The following is a 19520-nucleotide window of genomic DNA, read 5'->3' on the forward strand; positions in this document are numbered from 1 at the left end:
TTTGAAAAAAATTTAAATTCTAGTGTATTCTAAAAATGTAATCGAAATACCATTAATATTTGTACGTAAAACAATATTATAAACCAGGTATACGCAGTTTAGATAATATTTAGATAATATACTTATTTATATATCTATATATACATATGTAAACACAGTTTAGAAATAATGGTTGGCCAAGTTTTTACGGTTGAAGCACATACTAAAAAGGATTTTTGAAATTCAGTATTTAAAGGGTTAAAATAGAAACAATGAATTTCTATACAGATTTTGAATTCTGTGAAAAAATTAAATTACAGCTTGTTTTTTGTTTGCTTAAGATTATTATAAAACACATGTAATAATAATATACGCAGTTTAGATGAAAAGCAAAAACAATAAATTAGAAAATGATGCAACATTAGTGGAAGTTACAATTTCTTTATTCAAGTGTAACTGATGTTATACAGTATGTGTTTTTTGTAACATTGTACGTAATATTTTGCATAATAATTAATTAAATTTCTTAATATTCTAGTTACTGTTGGAGATAATAGCATCCAGGTTACACTGTTAATCAAAGTAAGTAAATTTTTGTACTCTGACGATGTTACGTTGGGCCACATAAATTCGCGTAAATAAGTCTATATCTCGATTTATATAAATAGGATTAATATAAATTTATATATATATATATTTATAAATATATATATATATATATATATATATCGTGTGTTGTGACTGATTCATAATCAACACTCAGAAAAAAATTGATGAAAATTTGTAAGCACACTTTACAAATTATGGTTGGCACAGTTTTTATGATTTAAGCGCATACTAAGAAAGGATTTTTTGAAATTCATTGTTTCACGAGTTAAAATAGAATCAATGAAATTCTATCTAGATTTTAAATTCTCTGTAAAAAATAAAATATCAGCTTGTTTTTTGTTTGCTTAAATTTTATGTGAATATCTAAAAACAATTTTTTTTTTACTTCCATCATGAAATTAGTGAAGAAAGTAAAACAAATTTCAACAATGATTCTGAATTTTCCACATTTATGACTATATTGAAGGAGAAATTCAATCGATTTGGGCATGAAAATATTCTTCAATATTTTGGGCATGAAAATATTTGGGTATCAAAAAATTAGTTTTGGGTGTTTTGTATTTTTAATATTACTAATAGTAAAAATAAAAATAATTTATATTTTTTGCTATTTTATGCTATCGCTACTGGATCAATCCTTATAAAACTTTTTTGTAATATACTTATAAATATACCATTACAGCAGCAATTGTATTTTGGTTTATAATATACGACAAGACAGTAGTTTATTCCCATTAACCGGTAAAAGAGGGAATTTGGTTAACTGGCATTTCTCCCACCACCACCCCATTCGGTCGCCCTAGAGCATAGACCAAATGTTCCGTGCCAAGAACGGCTACTGTGCCTCAGAACGGTTTAGCGACCCAAATCCTAAAAGCTCCTAGTGAGCTACCTAACGTGCGTGTGCGAATCAAGCAGGGTGCCATACAGCACCCGCTTAAGTGTCCCAATCGCTCACTTGTCAAACAAAAAACTAGATCGGGGAGGCGCACCCCTTGTAACAACTTAAACTATACGTCTATAAAATAAAAAGACAGCAATTTTGGCTGCCACGCCTTGGTCGCTTTATGCCAGCTAGTACCTGTCCACCATTTAACAGCGCTTGGAGCTGATTTGGCTGATGGCCAGCCCTATTACCAAGGTTGGTTTCCAGCAGCAGAGCTGTAGGAGTCCAATTACATTACATTTAATAATCCCTTAAAATTAGCGATGACGGTTGAACATAGCAACCTCATCGAGGAACTCCCACACGGTCCGACAGTGCGGCTCGCGCCACACTGCCTTGCCGCTTGTGAGCGGCCAGGTTTCCCCCTGACCTCTAAGTTCCAGGGTGGCTCGGTCTCTGCCCCCCCCCCCCCCCCAAGAGCAGGGCAGTCGTACATCATATGTACAATCGACTGGACCTCCCCGCAGACACACAACTCATCAGCCACCAGGCGAAACCGAAACAGATATTGGTTCAGGTTAAGATGGTTGGTGAGCACCTGGGCACCCGACGCCCTTAGAAAAGAACTCTAGGCATACCATCCCCCCAGATCCTGTATAAAACTATACAATTTCTGACTATATTGAAGGAGAAATTCAATCGATTTGGGCATGAAAATATTCTTCAATATTTTGGGCATGAAAATATTTGGGTATCAAAAAATTAGTTTTGGGTGTTTAGTATTTTTAATATTAGTAACAGTAAAAATAAAATTAATTTATATTTTTTTGCTTTTTTATGCTATCGCTATTGGATCAATCCTTATAATATATTTTTTTAAAATTTATAATTGTAATCTACTTATTATTATACGATTACAAGAGCGATTGTATTTTGCTAATTAATGTACGACAAGACAGTAGTTTATTAACCGGTAAAAGAGGGAAACAAGAATAACTGATTAGATTGTATTCTTTTTTGCTGTCGCTGTAAATTGAAAAAACTGTAATGGATCAAAGAAAACCTTCGCCCGCAAATAATTAGCATTATAGTATAATTATGTAGTTAACACGCATACACTATTGTCGTTTTTATACAACAAGAAAACGATGAGGCTTTTACTTAATAAAAATAAAAATATATATAAAACAAAAATAAGGGTAGATTATATATGTAGTGTATATATATATATATATATATATATATATATATATATATATATTTATGTAGTAGCGGTTACGTGAAAAAATTAACTGCATTTAGCACCAAATGAGTTGTCTTCTAATTGTTGCTAGGCAGCGGCTCACACAATCACGTACCGAACCTTCCAAGCTGGTTGGAAGATTAAGACCGAAAGGCTTTTTCCTCTTCATGCTTTTCCCTCGGCCGTTCTGTGATCTATTCAGTCTCACAAATCGTTTTTTGTTTTTTAAATGAAAAAAACCATCTATTCGAAAAAAAAGGCTGTCCGAATAACGTAATTAGCTGTCTAAATAATCTTTCTTCGCAAGACCGAGTACTTGAAACGACACGTCGTGCTTTGTGTGGTCTGTATCACATCGAATATAATGAACTGTTTATTTTAATAAACAAAAAAATATTCTTCAGGTAGATATCAAAAAATTATTTTAAGGTGTTTTGTATTTTTAATATTTCTAGGAGAAATATAATTTATATTTTTTGCTATTTTATGCTATCGCTATTGGATCAATCCTTATAATGTTTTTTTTTTAATTTATGATTGTAATCTACTTATTAATATACGATTACAGCAGCATCTGTATTTTGCTTATTAATATAAGACAAGACAGTAGTTTATTCAACATTAACCGGTAAAAGGGGAAAACAAGAATAACCGATTAGATTGTATTTTTTTTTCTGCCACTGTAAATTGAAAAGACTGCAATTGATCAAAGAAATCCTTCGCCCGAAAATAATTAGTGTTATAATATGATTACATATTTAAATGTATGATTACAGAAAATGGGGGAAATTTTCTGTAATACTTTTCACTCAACGTTAGGATTTCTTCAATCAACTTCTCCATTTTTAGCCATATCCTTAAACCCTTTAACATAACAGGACAGTGGTTTCAGGCGTAATTCCCTAGAAATTACAATTTAACTTGGCGAGATTAAAACGTTAAAATGGAATATTATTAAAATTTAACATTTTTTTCAATTTCTCAGTAACAATTTTAGATTTAAATTTTCGGATATTCTGTTGAATGGGGTGAAGAAAGGTACAAGTTTGAAAGAATGATTACAATCCACGCATCTGAATATAATAAACGAGACATTTACTTAATTTGGGATTGCAAATTTTCTTTAGGAGAATGTCTTAAACTGTTTTCGGGTTTTTTTTTTATTTCATTTTTTTAAGGGGTTTGTACAGCTGGTGACGAAACAATTATAGAGATATTATTGTAACTGTATGTACTATTGTTAATTTACGTAGGCGACTGGCTGTACCTGCCTCCGGTTACTTGTCTAATAAAATCATAACATCAAAATAAATTGTCCAGGAAGGGCAAAATAAGTAGCAATAAAGAACGGGTAAAGCCAAAACGGGGATGTTAGTTTAATTAATAAATGTAAAATTTATACCTGTTTATTAATTTATTATTTATTCATTTTTTTATTATATTTTATTTTTTTTTTAGATAAACGAAATGAATAAAATTTACTTGTACAAATATTTATGGTTAATAGAATTTTTAATATTTATCAATTTATGCAATGATATTCATGCTAAATATCAAAGCGATAGTAATAGAAGAATGTATAAAACAACATGTGAAAAGTTTGGTATTTTTGAAAAAACTCACAAACGTTTGTACAAACGATGTATTAGTATGGTAACAAATCTTGAACCGAATCTTAATCCTTCTTATATGGTAAAGGTATGATTTTTAAATAAACTAATTATTATTTGTATTAATATGTGATCAAATCATTTTTTTTTTTTGCCAAATTTTATTTAATAATTTAAATAAGAAATTTCTGCCAGCCTACGTAGCTAAGTAGGTAGCGTCATGACATTCTATGTGGAAGTCCCGGAATGGAATCCCGATCAATAATGATATCTTTTTTTACGCTTTTTATGTACACCACGCTAATTCTATACCAGTTGAAGCCCGGTCTTTCATAACAATAAAGAAACCATTAATTTAAATGAAAAAATGTTGAAAAATTTTAAGTTGATTTTTTTTCTAATTTCATGAAATTGAGAAATATTGAAAAAAGTTTTCAATTATTTAAAAATTGAAAATATATAATACAAAACACTTATAAACAAAACTTAAATATAGACACAAAAGTAAAATGAATGAACCAAAAATAAAATCAGTCAACGCATAAAATTTGCAAGAGGTAATACACAGTTCATATAGGAACATTAATTTCATTTGCAACCAAAAAAAAAACCGATATCACATAATTTTCGAATAAAGAATTGGACATTACATATTTATTAAGAAAGGCAATTTACGGCAAAAAGAATTTAATCCTGAAACGGACCTGCTCAAAAGAGCTAAATCTCCATATGTATACAGAAGATACAATTTGACTTCAATTTACAATGGCAGGTAGCTTTTAGCAGGTTGGTTTAATGGTGAAATCATCATGACAAAACACCTGGTTTCGAAGTCGTGAGTTCTAAGGTTAAAATACTAGTAAAGGCAGTTACTTTTATGGGGATTTAAATAATAGTTCATGAATACCGGTTTTCTTTGCTGGTTGGTTTTCAATTAACCACAGATATCAGAAATACTCCATTTTTTTTTCTTTCTTTTTTAGCCTCCAGATCCACTGCAAGATATTACTTCAGAGAATGAATGACCGTGGTACGGATGAATGTAAATAAAGTGTAGTCATGTAAGTCCGAGGTTGACCATTCCTGAGGTGTATGATTAATTAAAACACAACGAACAAGGAATACAGATATCCACGATATACTATTCATATTCGTATAAAAGTAAAACTGCCTTTACCAGAAATTGAAATTTAGAATCCTTGAATTTGAAATCACCTGATTTGCGATAACTTCACCACTAGACCAACTCGGTCGGTTAGGGACGGTAACCCTGAGATTGTAGAAAATTACACTTCATTTAGATTCATTCATAAAATCCAAATTCACCCTATTAAAGAAAACCTTACGGTGGTTCCCGGAGACTACACAGAACAAGCAAGAAAGATATATATCGACGTCAAAATACACATTAATAATCTTCGAACATGATTTTTTCTGGTACAGAGAAGAGGTGTCTTTTAAGTCTTTCATTCTCTTCATAAGACCCGCCTCTCTCGAACAAGCATCTATGATTCAAAGGTGATATAAAATCTCGCGATCTTATTTTTGAACCGTGTCCTGTGCCTTTTGAACAGTATCTGTTCGGCCGTTATCTTGAATATAAATTAATGTTTTTGAGAGAAAATTTGAACGTTTCCTCCTCATAATTAGTTAGAGATTTTTTCTAGCCTATCAAATATTACCCTTTTCCAATAATTTTTTTTTCTATTATGTGTTTGGTTTCGGATGTTAATATGAAATTTTCATTATTTTCACGAGTAGAAAATATCTATTTCACGAGTATAATATAAGATTGATAGATTATACAAACTGGTGTGTAATATTTATGAAAAAGGGGAATTTCCATCAGACTTCAAAAAAAGTGTTATAGTTATGATACCAAAAAAAAGCAGGGGCAGATAAATGTGAAGAATATAGAACAATTAGTTTAACTACTCATGCATCAAAAATCTTAACTAGAATTTTATACAGAAGAATTGAGAGGAGAGTGGAAGAAGTGTTAGGAGAAGACCAATTTGGTTTCAGAAAAACCAAAGGGACAAGGGACAAGGGAAGCAATTTTAGGCCTCAGATTAATAGTAGAAGGAAGATTAAAGAAAAACAAACCAACATACTTGGCGTTTATAGACCTAGAAAAGGCTTTCGATAACGTAGATTGGAATATAATGTTCAGCATTTTAAAAAAATTAGGGTTCAAATACAGAGATAGAAGAACAATTGCTAACATGTACAGGAACCAAACAGCAACAATAACAATTGAAGAACATAAGAAAGAAGCCCTAATAAGAAAGGGAGTCCGACAAGGATGTTCCCTATCTCCGTTACTTTTTAATCTTTACATGGAACTAGCAGTTAATGATGTGAAAGAACAATTTAGATTCGGAGTAACAGTACAAGGTGAAAAGATAAAGATGCTACGATTTGCTGATGATATAGTAATTCTAGCCGAGAGTAAAAAGGATTTAGAAGAAACAATGAACGGCATAGATGAAGTCCTACGCAAGAACTATCGCATGAAAATAAACAAGAACAAAACAAAAGTAATGAAATGTAGTAGAAATAACAAAGATGGACCGCTGAATGTGAAAATAGGAGGAGAAAAGATTATGGAGGTAGAAGAATTTTGTTATTTGGGAAGTAAAATTACTAAAGATGGACGAAGCAGGAGCGATATAAAATGCCGAATAGCACAAGCTAAACGAGCCTTCAGTAAGAAATATAATTTGTTTACACCAAAAATTAATTTAAATGTCAGGAAAAGATTTTTGAAAGTGTATGTTTGGAGTGTCGCTTTATATGGAAGTGAAACTTGGACAATCGGAATATCTGAGAAGAAAAGATTAGAAGCTTTTGAAATGCGGTGCTATAGGAGAATGTTAAAAATCAGATGGGTGGATAAAGTGACAAATGAAGAGGTACTGCGGCAAATAGATGAAGAAAGAAGCATTTGGAAAAATATAGTTAAAAGAAGAGACAGACTTATAGGCCACATACTAAGGCATCCTGGAATAGTCGCCTTAATATTGGAAGGACAGGTAGAAGGGAAAAATTGTGTAGGCAGGCCACGTTTGGAGTATGTAAAACAAATTGTTGGGGATGTAGGATGTAGAGGGTATATTGAAATGAAGCGACTAGCACTAGATAGGGAATCTTGGAGAGCTGCATCAAACCAGTCAAGTGACTGAAGACAAAAAAAAAAAAAAGAAAATATCATAAAAGTTTCAGTGTTTTTTGTGGGACACCTTTGTATTACAGACTAACAAGATGCTTTTAAATATTTTCACGGATGTTTCCATTTCTTACATTTGACTCCGGCTCAAATAACCCAAGTTCTATTACAGATTATTATGTAGTCTAAAGGTTCGTTACCTTGTGTTCAACACAATCGTTTATGTTTCGAGTAAAGATGAGTTATATGGATTTATAATTTCAATCAACTTTTTAAATATTCACCTTAAACAATCCTGAAGGAATTTCAAAGAATTACAGTGTGGCTTAATTTTACAGAAGGTTCAAAAATCAGGACAAACATTCCGCCAGATAGCACTCGGTGTCGAAGCGTTTTCAAATATATATTTATAAATATTTTCTTGTTAATTTTCACAAATAAAAAATGTAAAAAAAACCGTTCCATATTCTTCAAGAATAAATCAATATACAATTTTTTTTTTTTAATTGCTAAAGTAATAAATTATTATTATATATTAAGTTAAGCTTAAATATATATTTATTTTTATTATTTTCAGATATCAGGTAGCATAACATGGAGAACAACTATGATGGAAGCAACAGATATATTGAATATTTTCATTAAATATAAATGGGGACTTACGGAATACGGTTTATTTCTTCAACAGTTGGGTGGTAAAACTGATAGGTAAATAAACTCTTCATTGTAATAAATATCACACGACTTTTTTTCTACTAAATAATATGTGATTTGGACATCGATGATCTTTTATTTCAGTTAATATATGATCATTTGTATGATGTAAATAATTATTATTTTAAAATATAAAATTAACTCATTTTACGGGTGAGGAGGTGGAACTGCATTTACGCACAGAGTGACGGGCACCCACTGGTGATCTCAACCAACCAACATCAGCAGGCTACTGAGTTAAACCACCCGATATTCTACCAGGACTCGATCCGGAACCGTTTACCGCATTACTTGAAAATAATTGTAACGTAGTCAATATTGTTTCATCGAAATTTCTCATAAAATGTACACGACCAGCATGAATCATTCTGATTTAAGCACATCAGTTTCTCGAACCCTCTTCTTCAAAGCATCAACAGTTTTAAAATCCGGTACTCTAAGATCTGGATAATTTTCTTAGTGTTCATGCACAGTAGCCAATCAATTTTTATAACTTTACCATAAATTATCAACATATCCGTTAACTCGAAATGGAAAAAAATATTTGGTTTCATACTGACCGAACAGTAATATGACAAACACCGCGGAAATGAATGTTCATATGTTAGACACTAAACTGACTTGTTGACCAACTGATTTTGCCAACCTATGAAAATATATAAATATTTAAAAGGTTTTAGAAGAATGTCTTTTTAATTAATTTTTATAAACTTTAGATTTTTTATGTTTAAAATCGTCACATTTACAATCAAGCTGTTTTTTCGTTTTGTTCCTAACTGAAGTTGAACGTCTCAAACTTCTGTTTAATTTTAATAGAAATTATTAAATACATTTTTTCAAAATTAAATTATGTTCCAAGTTAAATAAAAATTGTTTACTGTTAAATTAACAAAGTTTTTCTATTCCACATCTTAAAAAGTGTATTTTCCGGCAAAAGTTTTCGTGTATTACCCGATTTTTCTTAAAGTCGAAGTAAGAGAGAATGGCCAGGCAACTTCTTTTCAACTCTATGGATCAATAATCGTTGGGATGTATTATACAGATTGATTCAAAGAAACGGTAAATTTTGAAAGTTGCATTGGTAGCCGTGGGCGATTGGTACCACTTGATAAGTGGCGCCAGCCTCTATAACCTAACCTGCCCTTTAGTTGTCATGTATTCTTGGAGTGGTACGCAACGTGCATTTGCTATCAAAGCGTTTTACAAAAACAATGACAGTTTGGAGGGAGCGCGTAGAGAATTTCGCCGTCATTTTAAACTGGGACGGCACGACCGTGTTCCATCAGCACTTGCAATTAAAAAACAGATATCTAATTTTGAGGAAACTGGTTCGGTAATGAAAAAGAAACCTCCAGGCCGTGAGCAAACCGTCCGTACACCATAGAATATTCAAGCTTTACAAGATGCTCTCACACGAAGTCCACATCGGTCAATCCGTCGTCTCTCACCATCTTTACAATAGCATAGTTCAAGTGTCCGAAGAATGTTAGTGAAGGACTTGCAATACCATCCATACAAGTTGCAGATCGTCCAGGAACTGAAACCGAACGATGCAGTTGTGCGAGCACAATTCTGTAATGTAATGCCTCAGAACATAAATGATAACGAAGGGTTTGTTCACGAACTGTTGATGTCAGACGAAGCGCATTTCCACCTCAGTGGATTTGTTAACAAGAAAAATTTCAGATACTGGGTACAAGAAAATCCTACGCAGCTACACCAGCGTCCGTTGCACAGCCAGAAAGTTACCGTGTGGTGTAATATGTCGTCTTACGGTGTTATAGTCCCTTATTTTTTTGAAGATGACAACGGTCTTGCGATTACAGTGACGTCAGCTCGTTACGTAGCCGTGCTTGAAACCTTGTTGTGGAACAACAAAAGAGATTTCCACCGATTCTTAACACAGCCTGGTTTTAACAAGACGGAGTATCGTCACATACTGCACGAATATCGGTGGCAGGTGTACGCCGATTGTTTGTACAACGTGTCATTTCACGAAACGGTGACATTAGATGGCCTCCCAGATCGCATGATCTCTCGCTTGCGATTACTTTTTGTGGGGTCACCTTAACAGCAAAGTGTTCTACAGTAGATCTGCTACAACGGAAGAAGCTGAAGGCAAAGATCCGAGAAGCAATTGCGGAAATTCCAGTTGAGATGTTACGTCAAACCATGAACAATTTAGCTAAGAGACTTCGTGAGTGTTTACGTAGAAGAGGAGGTCACCAGCAAGATGTCATCTTTAAAAAATAAACTAAAATGTATGTATCCTAGAATTGCAACATTTGTACAATTATATGAAATAAAATTCATTTACTAAAAAAAATTTTTCATTAAAGTTATTTTATTTTTAAGACGACTAGCACTAGATAAAGAATCTTGGAGAGCTGCATCAAACTAGTCAAATGACTGAAGACAAAAAATTTTTTTTTTAAATTTCCCGTTTCTTTGAATCATTCAGTATATACTCCTCGATCTTTACCACAAGAATTTAAGTAAGGTTTAACTTCATATAGATAGCAGAAAACAGGGATAAATGTTTCTTGAGCCATAAATACCTAAGGAGACCTTTTCTGACCTATATTTATATATCTTTTTTTCTCTATTTTTACCTATAGAATCATCTTATAAGAGATTGTCGCGCAATTTGGAATCAATTGTATATATATATATATATATATATATATATATACAGAGCATAATTAAAATGATCAGCTAGTTTTAAATTTTCAACAAAAAAACTACAAAATATAAAAAGAGCAACAAATTTCTCATTTTTGTTGGAAAAACGAATTAAAATTTTGCACATCAAGATGGCATTTAATTTAAAATACCAGTTATTATTAAGATACCTTTTATTTATTATGTTATTTTATATTTAGAAATAAATTGTAAGACTTTCAAATCATTCCTTTAATCCAAAATTATAAGAAACACTTTTAGCAATGATATGATTTTTTTTCTTGTAAACAGAATCAGTATTCTAAAAAATGTACTGGAAGCAATGCCTTGGCAAAAATGGAAATTATTTTTTGATGATAGATTTGCTAAAATATTCGATACATATAAAATAATGCATTTAATTATATCATCTAAAGACCATTTAGAAAAATTAGCCGATTATATGGAGTGGTTGCATGAAACGGTTAATAAAAAACAAGTACCTATGAGTAATAATGAACAAGGAAGAAATGAACCTACTACAGAAGTAGAACAATTTGGATGCACATATCCTTTTGTAGCAACAGTTATAGATTTAATAAATAAACGAGAAGGGTAAGTTATTATAAATTTTTATTTTGTTTTATAAAGAGTAAAGTTTTAAAAAAAAATTTAGTAGAGTTCGGTCGTATTTTTGGCAACTAGACAGGGCTATGTAAATCCTAAAATTTGCCCCACCAAATCGAGCGATATCGAATTCTTTCCCTGGCCGTAACTAAAAAAAAAACTTTTCTCCGAGGTGCCTCAAAATCTCTATGTATAAAAACCAAACAATTTACAAAATTATGAGCAGGAATTATCAAAATAAATCTAATATATTTAGTAACGCAATGATTGAAAAAAAAAAAAAACTATCATGACTCCAACAAATCACGAATTATTTCCTAAAAATGTAAAAATTACAAAACTTAAAATTTGGTCGTTTATGAATATCATAATGTTTAAGCGTAAATGTAACAGAAATATTATTATTATCAGTATTGCTAAAATGGTTAGAACAAGATATCTATGAGTACGTGAAACGAATTGTTCAAATTTAAAAAAAAAAAAGGCTGCAAAGATAATAGGGAAATAAAAGAAATTATCTATAACATAAACTATAATAACTGTAATCTGATAGATTACGTAATTAATTAAGTTAGTTTTAAGAACAAGTTTTGATTTTCTGAAAATACGTTTTATTGGAATATAAAACAAATTTTTGCACAAATAAAAGAGATCTTTGGTAAGATTTTCCGAGTAATTTCCTAATATTAATTTGTAATTCAATACCAGAGGACATTTTCATGTATATTTTACGAAATTAATTTTAAAAAATGTTCAATTTTTAGCTTGTCACAAAGAAATTTCTACTTGCATAATGCTGTATTTTCAAATTCAACGGTTGTATGCTTTAAAAAAATATCAACGAAAAAACACTGATAAAAATAATTTGTAGAATGAAACAGTGTTGCATAATAAAGTTTTTGTCACATGCAGCATACAAGAACGATACAAAATTTATTTATTATTAACGAAGGGAATTTACTGGACAATCCCTAACTATTTAAAAAATACACCGAAATTAGGTAAAAAATGTTCCAGCTAAAGGTATCTAAAAATAATGACCTATATTTAGATAACCAATCATCTCCTAATTATAAACTCAATCGAAAGGAAATATCTCCATGATTTGTTCCGTATATTCTCAAAATAATCGATAACCGACAAACAATGCAATTGTAGACGGTTGAAATTTAGATTCTAAAACAGAAGGTTTAATGCGTGTTTTGGTTGGAAAAATTTTCAATCGGTTACGCATATTAAAAGGCTATGGCATTTGGTTCAGTTTTTTCGAAAGAGATATGAAGCCCTATCTTTTGTGCTAGGTTTTGAAGGCTCATGATTTGTGTTTTGGCTTCTTGAATATTATTTGCTAAAAGAGCGAGGTCATCTGCAAATCCTAGGCAATTTAGTGTGATGGAGTTTTTCTTAGTACCCATTTTTATATTTTTGGGATTTATTTCATACCATTTTCTCATGACAAATTCAAGGGCGCAGTTAAAAAGGAGTGGTGAGAGGCCGTCTCCTTGCCTCAATCCAGTTTTTATGTAGAAGGGTTGAGAGTGTTCACCTCTGAATTTCACTCTGGACTGGGTATTGGTTAAAGTTAATTTTATCATGTTTACGAGTTAGGGTGAAGGCCCAGGTTTCTCAGAATATTCAGCATGGATGGTCGGTGTATACAATCATAGGCCCTTTTAAAGTCGACGAAGGTGATTATTAGTTGTTTTTTCCGTCTTTTATATAAGTCCATCATAAGTTTTAGGGATATTATTTGCTCCGGGCAACCTCTCCATGGCCTAAATCCCCCTTGGTATTCCCCAAGTTCCAGTTCAAGTTGGTCTTTGCATCGGTTGTATATGATTCTCGACAGGATTTTGTATGTGCAATCCAGGAGAGATATGCCTCTGTAGTTTTCAGGATTAGTTTTATCCCCTTTTTTATGTAATGGATGGATGAGGGCTGTGGTCCAGTGTTCTGGAAGTTTTTCTTCGTTCCATATTTTCACGAGGCATAGATGTAGGGAAGTTTTGACTGAATAAACTGATGAGTGTTTCCAGAGTTCTGCAAAAAGCTGGTCTTCTCCGCTTGCTTTGTAGTTTTTTATTTCATTTAAGGCTGCGAGAACTTCTTGAATTGTTGGCGGGTTGATATTTACTGGTGAAGTTTTAACTGGAGTTTCAGTGTCAATGTCAAAAAGCTCTGGGGGGTCGTCACAGTTGAGGAGTCTATTGAAGGTTTCTGACAAAATTTCAGCATTTTCTTTATTGGTGTGGGCCACATTTCCTTTTTTTCCTCTCAGCATAAGGGTGGGTGGTTCATATCTTTGAAGAGCCTGACCAAAAATTTTATAATAGTCTCGGAAATTAGTTTTCTTGGAACTTTCTTCTATTTGCTGAATCAAGTTTTTTTGGGCTTGTCGTTTGGTTCCTCTTATAATTTTCTGAGTTATTTTCCTTTGTTTGGTGAATTCATGGTTAGATTCTTCAGTTTTCTGGGTTTGGTGGTTGATCCAAGCCCAGTGTCGGTCTTTGACTGCTTTGTCACATTCTTCATTCCACCATTGGTGTTTTTTTCTTGGGTTTATAGGGGCTAGTTCTTCAGCTATTTCTTTCAGTTGGGATGTCAGTTCTTTTAAATTATTAGTTAATTTGATTTTTTTGTTGTTTCTTCAAAGATGGCATTGTTTATTAATTTATGTGGATCATAAGCTCTTTTGTTTTTAGGTTGGGATTTTTTCTTTTTATGCGGGGTGAATTTTATTTTAACTTTAATTAAGTAATGATCCGATCCAGTATCTGTTCCTCTCAAGACTTTTACATTATAAATCTCCTTGTGATAATTCCGGTCCATGCAAACATGATCCAGTTGCCATTCTCCTTTTTTCCAATCTGGGTGTAAATGGAGATATATATATATATATATTTCTTTTTTTTTTAGAATCTATTCAAATGAGGATATCGACCGGCTTTACTATACATTATGTATAGATTCATATTATAAAAAATGGGATTTAGAGTTATTTAGAAAAGTTTTTAATGAAGCAGAAAATAGTGATATTAAAATTGATGAGTTAATAAATACATTAAAATTTGGTGATAAAGTTGTAACAGCATTAAACCTTTTCGATGATTCAGAAGTATTAAAAATAACTCAATACAATCAGTATTTAAAATTATGTAAAAATAATGATTTGTGTATGCAAGATTTATCCAGTTTTCTGGAAAATATTATTTTAAATACTATTCTGGATGGTCAAATAGTAAATGGTATAATTGAACATTATAAAAATGACAACAGTTGTGACGTATCGGATCTACTCGCATTATTAGATACAATTAGTTCGGATATTGAATATATTTCAATGTATCTAAGAGATTGTTCTATAATTTTTGTTATTAAGTTATACGATATGTATAAACCTGATAACCCAAGTGAGAAAATTATGCAGAAAAAATCAAATATTAAAAATATTACCGAGGAAATAAAAGCAAAACTATGGAATATTTGCGATTATAACAAACTTTTAAAAGAAGTTTCTACATTAAAAATGAATGTAGCAGACTACGAAAAATTCCGTTACGTAAATTCAGATGAAAAGGAATTAAATAAGGTAATAAAAATATTTACATATTTAAATATAATAAAAATAAAACTTTTTATGTTAAATAACCAATAATTATTAATTCGATCATGAAGTAATATTTCACAAAACATTACAAGTTCTAACGACTGAATATGAACGTAATCAAGATAGGAATTAAAAATTAAAAACAGGTTAAATATGATTGCATGAATTTCCTTTTTGGAAACTATTTTAAATTCACACAATAAGACTTTTAATTTTAAAAAATATTTAAAATAATTAATTATAAAGAGAAATTGTTAAATTGAAATTAAAATGAGAATTGTTTAATTCTACTTTTCAGTTATCGTTCCACGTAAATCATTTGGTCGGTTATGTGGCCGCCACCTGTTTTTAATTTTTTTTTTCTCAAAAATTGCTATTAAAAATTTTGAAACTTTAAAAAAACTCGATTTTTTTTTAAATTATTCAATGTCAATTAGACGAGAATAGCGAGTGAAGCCAGCGTTAAATTATATTGATATTAACGCATCGGTGTGGGCTAAATGGTAAACGTCACCGCAAAACAGCTGATTTCGAAGTCGACAGTTCTATGCTTAAAATAGTAGTAAAAAACAGTTACTGTTTTGAATATTCTTCTTCTTCTTCTTCTTCTTTTTCCTGTTTAGGAAAAAGAATGAGGATGATATGTATGAGTGTAAATGAAGTGTTAGTCTCGTACATTCTCAGTTCGACCATTCCTGAGATGTGTGGTTAATTGAAACCCAACCACCAAAGAACACCGGTATCCACGATCTAGTATTCACTGTTTTGAATATTAAATCGTGGATAACGGTGTTCATTTTTTGGTTGGCTTTCAATTAACAATACTTCTCAGGAATAGTCGAACTGAGACTGTACAAGACTACACATTATGTACATTCATACGTAATATCCTTATTCGTCCTTTGAATTTACCTTACGGTGGTTTCGGAGGCTAACAAGAGCCTATCAAGAGATATCAAAAAGTAAAAAAATTTTGATATCGTACGGAGTTCAGTAAACGGAATGGTTAGATAGGTTACCAACATAACTTCTATAGTTTTCTGTTTAGATTCCGGAATCAGCGTAAGGTATTAATTCACAGGATGATATGTATGAATGTAAATGAAGTGTAGTCTTTTACAGTTTCAGGTCGACCATAAATGAGATGTTAATTGAAACCCATCCACCAACGAACACTGTTATCCACGATCAAGTATACAAATCCTTATAAATGTAAACTTACTTAGATAGCTAGGATTTAAATCATAGAACTCTCTACTTCGAAATCAGCTTATTTGCGATGACGACTTCACCACTAGACGAATCGTGTTTAGTACAAACATATCTTTTTTCTTTATTACTTCAGTGTAATTACTTCAATAGGTATTACTTCAGAGGTTGATGTGGACGGAAATTTTCGTAGCGTGTGGAAATGCCATGCCTTATCGTGATTCGTACACGGGACCACCGGATAAAAGGCCGAGACGCTATCACTCGCGCCACTGAGGCTTGCGTGTCAGTATTTGATATCATTTTTTCAATAAAATGGTATTGATAAATACCATTAATTAATAAATAGTATTTCATCACTTATACATTTGGCGAAATTGAAAAATAATCAACGTTAGTTCTATTTTCAAGAAACCCTTTTTGCTCTTGTTTTTCCTTACTTAGTTGAAATTTAATTCATTTATATTTTATTTTATTTATTTATTTTATTACGATGTGATTAAATTTTCAGGTCATTTTATCTTCTAGAATTTATTAATTGTAGGAATTTCTCGTCACATGGCTTAGGCTGGTGTTAAAAGCAAAATGATCATGCACACAATATAGAAATACTTGGGCATCTTTTAAGAGCGGCTAGTAAATTAAAAATCGATTAACTGAGTTGTAATATCAATCATATTAATAAAACTTTTTTAATAATTTTTACAGGTAACTGAAATATTGGTTTACATATCTAAACTTCAAATTAATGATATATGGAGTAAAATAGAGAAACTAAAATTAAAAAATAATTATAAATTTGTTGAGATATTAAAATGGAAGCAAGGGCCGATCATTGTACAGTCACTAACATATTATTTCAATTTAGATCAACCAAATAATTGTCATTTAGAGATTTTGAAAGCGGTAATATCTTACAATGAAGCAATTGATGGAAAGTTAAGCAAAGATGAGCATGAGCAGATGTATAATATGTTATGCACAACTGAAGATGTTTATAAAATCAACTGGATTTTAACGTTCATGAATTCAGAAGCTTTAACTATAAAAAATCCGGCTGATATGTTTCAAAAATTATTAAATAGATTTTTCGGTGCGCAAAGTTGATTTTACTATTTTTGGATCTACGAAAATGTACTGAAATAAAAATAATTACAACAGTAAAATGTCTTTCTTCATCCATTTTAATTTATATTAAGAAAAAAAAACACAATCCAAATTGAAAGTGTTAAAAATAATTTTATAAGCAAGCATATATCAATGCTTCAGTAACATTTTAGGAAAAAATATTTACAAAATTTAAGTTTAAAGAGAGAAGATCCGTGATACCTATTTTGTATAATCGTTTACCCCCAATACAACAATATCTTTATACTTATTTATTTATATAGTAGTAACCCGGTCACTTATAATTAATAGATGATAAATGTATTTTATAACGTGTTAAATAAATCACGAATGACCAGGATTCGAACCCGGGATCTTCGGTTTAAAGGACGAAACGCTACGTATAATGATTTATTAAATAATTTAAATATATTTTTATTAAATGAACATCGATCTTTAAATAAATAGCAATTATAATTAGTGACTCGAAAATAAATATTCATTAATTTTAATGAAAAGATTTCAGGTGTTATGAAAATACATTTATATAAATTAATTTTATTTTAATGTTTAAACGTGATAAATAAATAAATCCATGACAACACATTCGTAGACATTCTCATCACACGATGTTTTTTGATCCTTAAACACACAATATAATTTGAAATATTTATAATTTTAGTACGATTTTGAATGATTTTTAAAAAATTATAATTTTTTAATTGTTACCAAATGTGTCGAAGAAAATTAAAAACTTAATTGGACGAAATCTCGAGACAGTAACTTTTTTCTGCAGCCTCACCACCTTGACCCTTTAAGTTGAATTTTTAACGGCATCAATGCCCCATATACAGATGTAATGTGACAAATTTGGGTCAAAATATTTGCAGTATTTCTGGAAATATAAGGTATGAAACACGGAACACACACACGTGCATACCAATATCCGGAAAATTTACTTCGAGTTTTTTGAGATTCTTAGGTGTCAAAACGTCAATATCCGGTAAATATCGTTTATCCCCAAATTAGCCCGACTAAAATAGTTTCCCTTCAAGAGCTATAGATCTGGTATAGCGCTACACGGGAAAGTAAAATAATCCTAAATGCCGAGCATATAGTGGCCAAGTGGTAGCTTCTTGATCTTTCGTCTTGAAGTCCCGGGAAACGCAAGGATTTTCAGAGTATATCACACTGCATCCTTTCACTTAACTAGTATACGCTAAATACAAGCATCATGTTTCAACACACTCACCACTAATTCAGTGCACAAGCGCTTATGAAAAATATACCACTACACAGTCAACATAAACTGAAATTGTGGTTAATTGTTGTCTGTAGTCAACTTTAAATTGAGCTTAATTCAAGAACGACTCAAACAATCTTCATAAAATTTTCACCTTTTTTTTTTTTTTTTTTTTTTCCCCTACTCTCCCCGACCGGAAATCCAATTAAGTATACTCAGTCGGGGAGAGTGTCCTTTTACTCTCAAAGGAGGCGTCCCCCACCCGCCGGCTATACGTCCGGCACGGCAGGTTGGCCTCCCCGGTCTCGGATCTTTTGTTTTACATTGCCTGCCTCTAATCCCCCGCTTTAGAGCCAAGGTCCGGCTATGCCGTCCCCCAGCGCCTCAGCAGGGAACCGGGACTCGGTCTTTACGCCTTTGGCCTCTAATCGACAGCGCCGACCTCACAAAGAGCCTAGGCTACCGCAGGGACGACCCCGCCGACCGGGACTTGGTCTTTTATTTTAACCCAAACTCAAACTCTCCTGGAGTTCACCCCCTTCTCAGGTACCCGCACACCAAGGCGTACAGGCCCTCCATGGAGTGACTGTCCGCCCTACCCTACTGTTTATACTCCCATTCTTCTGTCTTCATCCTCTTCGGCCCGCAGGACCTCCCCGGCGAACCTGCGGAACCATTCCCAGTTCTCATTGTTGTACCCCAACCAGTTTATGAGATTTTCTGGTGTAAGACCATTAATTACTATTTGACCTCTGTTAACGGCCCATCTTGGACATATGAACAACGTATTTTCGGCATCGTCGTTCTCTGGACAATAGATGCACTGCGGGGTGGCTCTCTTCCCGATCCTATACAG

At 32.0% G+C, this 19520-nt stretch overlaps 1 protein-coding gene across 2 annotated transcripts; it reads left to right on the plus strand.

The window, feature by feature from the left end:
• The first annotated feature begins 440 nt into the window (after positions 1–440).
• Positions 441–18160, plus strand: LOC142334125 (uncharacterized). 2 transcript variants are annotated; one of them, XM_075381853.1, is made up of 6 exons: positions 446–561; positions 4176–4415; positions 8074–8204; positions 11184–11486; positions 14415–15087; positions 17023–18156. In XM_075381853.1, the coding sequence occupies exons 2-6, from the start codon at positions 4185–4187 to the stop codon at positions 17419–17421; spliced, it is 1737 nt and encodes a 578-aa protein (XP_075237968.1). In that variant the 5' UTR covers positions 446–561; positions 4176–4184; the 3' UTR covers positions 17422–18156. The 2 variants fall into 2 exon arrangements, with proteins under 2 accessions (XP_075237969.1, XP_075237968.1); XM_075381854.1 differs by lacking the exon at positions 4176–4415 and having other exon boundaries at positions 441–561; positions 17023–18160.
• The last annotated feature ends 1360 nt before the right edge of the window (positions 18161–19520 follow it).

This window comes from Lycorma delicatula, chromosome 13 (genome assembly GCF_047948215.1).
Source record: "Lycorma delicatula isolate Av1 chromosome 13, ASM4794821v1, whole genome shotgun sequence".
Taxonomy (NCBI): Eukaryota; Metazoa; Arthropoda; class Insecta; order Hemiptera; family Fulgoridae; genus Lycorma; species Lycorma delicatula.